The sequence below is a fragment of the Bombina bombina genome, chromosome 1, assembly GCF_027579735.1.
Source record: "Bombina bombina isolate aBomBom1 chromosome 1, aBomBom1.pri, whole genome shotgun sequence".
In the NCBI taxonomy this organism is placed as follows: Eukaryota; Metazoa; Chordata; class Amphibia; order Anura; family Bombinatoridae; genus Bombina; species Bombina bombina.
Window position 1 is genome coordinate 267,744,092 of NC_069499.1, and position 7,562 is coordinate 267,751,653.

The 7,562-nt window shown below is 41.7% G+C and overlaps 1 protein-coding gene across 2 annotated transcripts in view; it reads left to right on the forward strand.

The window, feature by feature from the left end:
• The window catches only part of SPRED1 (sprouty related EVH1 domain containing 1), a 274,558-nt gene extending 267,769 nt beyond the window's left edge, over nt 1-6,789 (forward strand). For both annotated transcript variants that reach the window (XM_053697963.1, XM_053697964.1), the window contains exon 6: nt 5,729-6,789. In XM_053697963.1, coding sequence (XP_053553938.1) covers nt 5,729-6,379 — 651 coding nt within the window. In that variant the 3' untranslated portion in view covers nt 6,380-6,789. The remainder of the gene's footprint in view (nt 1-5,728) is intronic.
• The last annotated feature ends 773 nt before the right edge of the window (nt 6,790-7,562 follow it).

Consider the following 7,562-nt stretch of genomic DNA (forward strand, 5'->3'; position numbering starts at 1 on the left):
ATCACTGGGGGTAAGGGCCACGCCCTTCCTCAGGATAGGTCTTTCAAGGCAAAAAATAAACCTAATTTTCGTCCCTTTCGTAGAAACGGACCAGCCCCAAGTGCTACGTCCTCTAAACAAGAGGGTAATACTTCTCAAGCCAAGCCAGCCTGGAGACCAATGCAAGGCTGGAACAAGGGAAAGCAGGCCAAGAAACCTGCCACTGCTACCAAGACAGCATGAAATGTTGGCCCCCGATCCGGGACCGGATCTGGTGGGGGGCAGACTCTCTCTCTTCGCTCAGGCTTGGGCAAGGGATGTTCTGGATCCTTGGGCACTAGAAATAGTCTCCCAAGGTTATCTTCTGGAATTCAAGGGGCTTCCCCCAAGGGGGAGGTTCCACAGGTCTCAATTGTCTTCAGACCACATAAAAAGACAGGCATTCTTACATTGTGTAGAAGACCTGCTAAAAATGGGAGTGATTCATCCTGTTCCATTAGGAGAACAAGGGATGGGGTTCTACTCCAATCTGTTCATAGTTCCCAAAAAAGAGGGAACGTTCAGACCAATCTTAGATCTCAAGATCTTAAACAAGTTTCTCAAGGTTCCATCGTTCAAGATGGAAACCATTCGAACAATTCTTCCTTCCATCCAGGAAGGTCAATTCATGACCACGGTGGATTTAAAGGATGCGTATCTACATATTCCTATCCACAAGGAACATCATCGGTTCCTAAGGTTCGCATTCCTGGACAAGCATTACCAGTTCGTGGCGCTTCCTTTCGGATTAGCCACTGCTCCAAGGATTTTCACAAAGGTACTAGGGTCCCTTCTAGCGGTGCTAAGACCAAGGGGCATTGCAGTAGTACCTTACTTGGACGACATTCTGATTCAAGCGTCGTCCCTTCCTCAAGCAAAGGCTCACACGGACATAGTCCTGGCCTTTCTCAGATCTCACGGATGGAAAGTGAACGTGGAAAAGAGTTCTCTATCTCCGTCGACAAGGGTTCCCTTCTTGGGAACAATAATAGACTCCTTAGAAATGAGGATTTTTCTGACAGAGGCCAGAAAAACAAAACTTCTAAACTCTTGTCGGACACTTCATTCCGTTCCTCTTCCTTCCATAGCGCAGTGCATGGAAGTAATAGGTTTGATGGTAGCGGCAATGGACATAGTTCCTTTTGCGCGCATTCATCTAAGACCATTACAACTGTGCATGCTCAGTCAGTGGAATGGGGACTATACAGACTTGTCTCCGAAGATACAAGTAAATCAGAGGACCAGAGACTCACTCCGTTGGTGGCTGTCCCTGGACAACCTGTCACAAGGGATGACCTTCCGCAGACCAGAGTGGGTCATTGTCACGACCGACGCCAGTCTGATGGGCTGGGGCGCGGTCTGGGGATCCCTGAAAGCTCAGGGTCTTTGGTCTCGGGAAGAATCTCTTCTACCGATAAATATTCTGGAACTGAGAGCGATATTCAATGCTCTCAAGGCTTGGCCTCAGCTAGCGAAGGCCAAGTTCATACGGTTTCAATCAGACAACATGACGACTGTTGCGTACATCAACCATCAGGGGGGAACAAGGAGTTCCCTGGCGATGGAAGAAGTGACCAAAATCATTCAATGGGCGGAGACTCGCTCCTGCCACCTGTCTGCAATCCACATCCCAGGAGTGGAAAATTGGGAAGCGGATTTTCTGAGTCGTCAGACATTGCATCCGGGGGAGTGGGAACTCCATCCGGAAATCTTTGCCCAAATCACTCAACTGTGGGGCATTCCAGACATGGATCTGATGGCCTCTCGTCAGAACTTCAAGGTTCCTTGCTACGGGTCCAGATCCAGGGATCCCAAGGCGACTCTAGTAGATGCACTAGTAGCACCTTGGACCTTCAAACTAGCTTATGTATTCCCGCCGTTTCCTCTCATCCCCAGGCTGGTAGCCAGGATCCATCAGGAGAGGGCGTCGGTGATCTTGATAGCTCCTGCGTGGCCACGCAGGACTTGGTATGCAGATCTGGTGAATATGTCATCGGCTCCACCATGGAAGCTACCTTTGAGACGAGACCTTCTTGTTCAAGGTCCGTTCGAACATCCGAATCTGGTCTCACTCCAGCTGACTGCTTGGAGATTGAACGCTTGATTTTATCAAAACGAGGGTTCTCAGATTCTGTTATTGATACTCTTGTTCAGGCCAGAAAGCCTGTAACTAGAAAAATTTACCACAAAATATGGAAAAAGTATATCTGTTGGTGTGAATCTAAAGGATTCCCCTGGGACAAGGTAAAGATTCCTAAGATTCTATCTTTTCTCCAAGAAGGATTGGAGAAAGGGTTATCTGCAAGTTCCTTGAAGGGACAGATTTCTGCCTTGTCTGTGTTACTTCACAAAAAGCTGGCAGCTGTGCCAGATGTTCAAGCCTTTGTTCAGGCTCTGGTTAGAATCAAGCCTGTTTACAAACCTTTGACTCCTCCTTGGAGTCTCAACTTAGTTCTTTCAGTTCTTCAGGGGGTTCCGTTTGAACCCTTACATTCCGTTGATATTAAGTTATTATCTTGGAAAGTTTTGTTTTTGGTTGCAATTTCTTCTGCTAGAAGAGTTTCAGAATTATCTGCTCTGCAGTGTTCTCCTTATCTGGTGTTCCATGCAGATAAGGTGGTTTTACGTACTAAACCTGGTTTTCTTCCAAAAGTTGTTTCTAACAAAAACATTAACCAGGAGATAGTCGTGCCTTCTTTGTGTCCGAAACCTGTTTCGAAGAAGGAACGTTTGTTGCACAATTTGGATGTTGTTCGCGCTCTAAAATTCTATTTAGATGCTACAAAGGATTTTAGACAAACATCTTCCTTGTTTGTTGTTTATTCTGGTAAAAGGAGAGGTCAAAAAGCAACTTCTACCTCTCTCTCTCTTTTTGGATTAAAAGCATCATCAGATTGGCTTACGAGACTGCCGGACGGCAGCCTCCTGAAAGAATCACAGCTCATTCCACTAGGGCTGTGGCTTCCACATGGGCCTTCAAGAACGAGGCTTCTGTTGATCAGATATGTAGGGCAGCGACTTGGTCTTCACTGCACACTTTTACCAAATTTTACAAGTTTGATACTTTTGCTTCTTCTGAGGCTGTTTTTGGGAGAAAGGTTTTGCAAGCCGTGGTGCCTTCCATTTAGGTGACCTGATTTGCTCCCTCCCTTCATCCGTGTCCTAAAGCTTTGGTATTGGTTCCCACAAGTAAGGATGACGCCGTGGACCGGACACACCTATGTTGGAGAAAACAGAATTTATGTTTACCTGATAAATTACTTTCTCCAACGGTGTGTCCGGTCCACGGCCCGCCCTGGTTTTTTAATCAGGTCTGATAATTTATTTTCTTTAACTACAGTCACCACGGTATCATATGGTTTCTCCTATGCAAATATTCCTCCTTAACGTCGGTCGAATGACTGGGGTAGGCGGAGCCTAGGAGGGATCATGTGACCAGCTTTGCTGGGCTCTTTGCCATTTCCTGTTGGGGAAGAGAATATCCCACAAGTAAGGATGACGCCGTGGACCGGACACACCGTTGGAGAAAGTAATTTATCAGGTAAACATAAATTCTGTTTTTTAGCGACAAACCCTTTAAAAATATCCATATTGTAAAGAGAATTTAAAAAAAATAGTCTCTCAACTTTACCAGGTTATGTCTGCAATCAGACAGCTGTAGCCACCAGTGAAATTAAGGTGCTCTGACAAAATGCAGAAAGACATTTGGCAGAAGGACATTTGGCAGACGGACATTTGGCCGACAGACATTTGGCTGACAGACAGAAAGCTAAAGAGTGTTCCGATTTCGGCCGAGGGCAGATACGTTCCAGAGTGCTCTGTTCTAATCAGAGCCTCGGGCGCCGCAACTGCCTTGGGGAACCTTACCATGGGTCACAGGCCGCACGTTTTGTAATTCTCTGTCTGGGAAACTATCTATCAAATCTATCTATTTATCTATCAAATCTATCTATCTATCGTATCTATCAAATGTATCTATTGCATCTATTGATCTATCTATCTAATCTATGTATCTATCTATCAAATCTATCTATCTCTTGGCCGGACTGTTATGTGACAGCCACTTGTGTTTCGGTCAAATGTCCGTCGGCCAAGTGTCCGTCGGCCAAAAGTCGGGCCACTGAAATTAAGATACATTAAATAAAGTACACCCTTTGGCGCATCAAATGGGGGCTACAAGTATTGCTAGCACAAAAAATAGACAATGTAATAATAAGTAGAATATGGCTCTTCGCTAAAAATTAAATATTTTTTTATGTAAAGCACCATATTCCATTAATTGTTGCACACCTCAATTATGTGCTAGAGATACATGTAGCCCCTAATTTGATGCACCAAAGGGTGTACTTTCTACAAATATGTGCTTTGTGTACCATATTTTAATTTTCCAAGTGGCTAGAACTGTTTAATGGCAAACATGGCAATCTAAAAATCTGAAAAATAGCCTTTCAACTTTTATGGGTTGTGTCTGCAATTAGACAGCTGTAGAAACCTGGGAAACTAAGATACATTAAATAAAGTACACATTTTTGGAAAGTACATCCCTTGGCGCATCAAATGAGGGGCTACATGTATTGCTAGCACAAAAATAGACAATGTAATAATAAGTGGAATATGGCTCTTTGCTTAGAATTTTTTTTTTAAGCAAGGACACATTCCATTAATTGCTGTGCACTCCAAATTAATGCTAGAAATACTTGTAGCTCCCTCATTTGATGCACCAAGGAGTGTACTTTCCTCAAATGTGTGCTTTGTGTACCCCATTTTAATTTCTCAGGTGGCTAGAACTGTTTAATTGCTGAAAACAGTACAGTAAATTCGAAGATGCTGTTTTTAATAATTTATCAAATTGACATGCCTGCAATAAAACAGTGGGAAAAAACTGTGAAATGTTCTTAATTTCTGCTTATTTAAGACAGGTAAGCTGCTACAAATATTTATCCACACAGGTTTTGATGATAGAGCTTAGAAAAATAAAATGCCATACTATTATTTATTGAGTCAGGATACATACACATATAATAATGGTATATTTTGAATCTGCTGGAAAAAAACAATGTATAGTTTATTCGCACAAACTTTACTTCTAAAAGTGTTTAAATGTGAACTGCAATAAAACCAGCTTAGCACACAGGTGGGAAATGGCTAAACCAGCCAAAGGGTTAAACCAAAATAATTCTGGCTTTGACTGTTCCTTTAAGTAATTTAGCCCTATATTTCCAATATATCTGAATTCCTTACCTCCCTACATTTTCTGGAGGCCGACTGGGATATGAGAGGCACTTGTGGTGGGCCATGGTGTTTTGTGAATAGTTACTGTAGGGATAGGGTTGTGGGTGTGTCATGGGCAGGGTAGGAAAGAGCCGGAGCAGGCAGCGGACAGAGTCTGGGCCATTCCTAAATTGGAATAGACTCCATTGTTCATAATATGTACATGTTTAAAACAAACAGAATAAAACTTGTGTCCAAGCAAACATCAGAACACAAAAGGCTCTTTCGCTTCCTTTACATTGGGGATCTTGCTAAAGGGATTTAGTATGAGATTTTATATTTTTATCAATCATTGCTATTACACACTTTTCCTAGATAAACTTGATGCTTTGTGTTTTGCCTAAAGTTATATGAAGCTACGTCTGGTGTATTAGCCCATTTGACCATTAACAGATATTTATAGAGTGCTATGGCTAATCTGAATCCTTTTCTTTATCAGGCTCCGCTCAAGCCCCTTCGACATGTCAGCTTCCAAGATGATGATGAAATAGTGCGAATCAATCCCCGGGACATCATCATCCGGCGCTATGCAGATTACCGGCATCCAGACATATGGAAAAATGATCTGGAGAAGGAAGAACCTGATACAAGTACTCCTTTTGCAAAAAACGGTAGTAAAAAGGGGGACATAGTTTACTCCCCTGCCAATGGCAGAGACTCACTCAAGGATGAAAAATCCTTGCAGGTGTTTAAAACTCAGCCCACATCTTCTCTTAAGAAGCCCAAGCGAAGGAAAGAAGATGGGGAACGTTCCAGGTGTGTTTACTGCCAGGAGCGCTTCAATCATGAGGAGAATCGTAGAGGAAAATGTCAAGATGCTCCAGACCCCATACAGCGCTGCATCTACCATGTCAGCTGTATGCTTTGTGCAGAGAGCATGCTGTATCACTGTATGTCAGATTCTGAGGGGGATTTCTCTGACCCATGCTCTTGTGATGCCTCTGATGAAAACTTGTGGCTGCGGTGGCTGGCTCTAGTCACGTTGTCTTTCATTGCCCCTTGTATATGCTGCTATCTTCCATTACGGGCATGTCACCACTGTGGGGAGATGTGTGGCTGCTGTGGGGGGAAGCACAAAGCAGCGGGATGACACAGTGATGCACCCTATCTATCCTACCGAAGAGTTTCTTCAATTTCTAGGCGGCTTTAAAAAAGCAGAGCCATGTTAAGGTGATGCTGTCAGCGCCTCACTTGCGTGGACTTAACCAGCGGTGTCTGAGTTGAGATAGGCCTAGTGTTGACAAGTGACAGTGCCAGTGTTGCATATACTTATATATTTTTTTATTTTTTGTTTTGTTTTTGTTAATATAATTTTATTTTTTATCTGCCATTCCTGTTAAGATGCCAAAAGTTTCCAGTTGTCTGCTTTGCAGTGAGATATATGTAGTACTATAGACAACCTGAGTACATAATTATACGTTAATAGTATATATTGGTTCCCAATTTAAGGGAAAAAAAGGATATTTGAGAACAAATAATCTAAATCTATTTTACATTTGATCCTAAAGTTTCAGCTCATGATAATGTTCATATCATGGATATCCCCCCCCCCTGCCCACACAAGTTTGGGACTTGTCTGGAGCTATGCAAAGCCTAGCAGTATATACAGTGTGTCTATATATATATATATATATATATATATATATATATGTGTGTGTGTATGTGTATATATATATATATATATATATATATATATATATATATATATATATATATATATAAAATGATGTTGTGCTCCCATTATATTTTAATATGGTTAAAATAATAACTAATAATGTATACACAATTTAAGTGGTACAATTTATACTCTGCAGGTACTCTATTTAAATGAATTTGGAAATGGACTAAATCACTCTAGTTTTATTCAAGTGATTTTCTGTATAAATAACAAATGTTTATATTTAACTAAATGTAAGGTACGCAGAATCTTGGGAAAGTGTTTGTTCCTTTATCAGCTACCCTTATACCCTGGACATTCCATGACAGTGTCACATTTTACTGCTGAGGGTGTGTTCCCTGCAGTAGAATCATTTTACCTTTTTTTCTATCTATTGTATTTTGCTGGTTTAATGGTAATCCAACTTTTCTCTGTTTCTTGGATATACCTGTGTTAATATCATATTATTTATACACTCTGGTACATAGAATATAACACAAGTGTCAGCTATGTGTTCTTATTTTTACTATCTATACAAAACGACTAGGAAGGTTACTACTCCTCTATATTATGCTGCTTTATAATGCCTTCTCCAGTAAGATTTTACAGACGAAAA